The following is a 790-nucleotide window of genomic DNA, read 5'->3' as shown; positions in this document are numbered from 1 at the left end:
CTTCCACTGTGAAGATTGTTGTTTAGTTCGTAACCGTAAACCCATGATTCATCACCAGTAATAACCTTTTTAAGTACAGTATCATCGTTATTGACCATTTCTAAGTTGTCCTGAGCGATTTCTAAGCGAAGCTTTTTTTGCTCTGCTCTGAGCAATTTCGGAATGAACTTCGCACACACGCGTGTCATTTGTAAATTTGAGGTTAAAATTTCCCAAATTATAGTTTTTGGTATTCCAAGTTCTTCTTCTAGTTCCCGCACAGTCATACGACGATCTTGTTCGATCGCAAGTCGCACCCGCTCAATATTATCCAATGTTTTTGTCGTCGAAGGTCGGCCAGAACGAGATTCACTATCAACAGAAGTGCGGCCTCCTTTGAAACGATTATACCACTCTTTTATTCGTGTTTTGCTCATACACTCATTCCCAAAGGCCTTCTGCATCATCTGAATAGTTTCCGAACTCGTTTTTCCGAGTTGAAAACAAAATTTGATGCAAATTCGTTGATCTTGTTTTTCAGTCATTTTTAACAATCACAAAATCCGCGGAACTCAAAAACAGCTTTGTAAACAAAGACACGCTGCACATGAATTATACGTCCGGCAGATATCAGCAAGCAACCGATAGGTTCGTGAGGCTTTACTGTTGACGTTCATGCCCCGCAGAGGTCGCTCGAACACTATGGCGCGGAAATATAAAGGTAGGCCCGATACTTTCCGGACAGACCTCGTATATACAGGGTGGGCCATTTTAATCGATCCACCCAAATATCTCCAAAAGTAAGCGCTAT

General features: G+C 41.6%; 1 protein-coding gene across 1 annotated transcript in view; it reads right to left on the bottom strand.

Annotated features, from left to right (window-relative positions):
- LOC108767623 (putative uncharacterized protein FLJ37770) overlaps nucleotides 1-524 on the bottom strand; it is a 1,405-nt gene extending 881 nt beyond the window's left edge. The window contains exon 1 of the mRNA XM_018517594.1: nucleotides 8-524. Within this exon, the coding sequence (XP_018373096.1) occupies nucleotides 8-524 (517 nt within the window). The remainder of the gene's footprint in view (nucleotides 1-7) is intronic.
- Between the last annotated feature and the right edge of the window lie 266 nt (nucleotides 525-790).

The sequence above is a fragment of the Trachymyrmex cornetzi genome, unplaced genomic scaffold, assembly GCF_001594075.2.
Source record: "Trachymyrmex cornetzi isolate Tcor2-1 unplaced genomic scaffold, Tcor1.1 scaffold70, whole genome shotgun sequence".
In the NCBI taxonomy this organism is placed as follows: Eukaryota; Metazoa; Arthropoda; class Insecta; order Hymenoptera; family Formicidae; genus Trachymyrmex; species Trachymyrmex cornetzi.
Note: the sequence above shows the minus strand (reverse complement) of the source record. Positions and strands in the feature narration are given on the sequence as shown.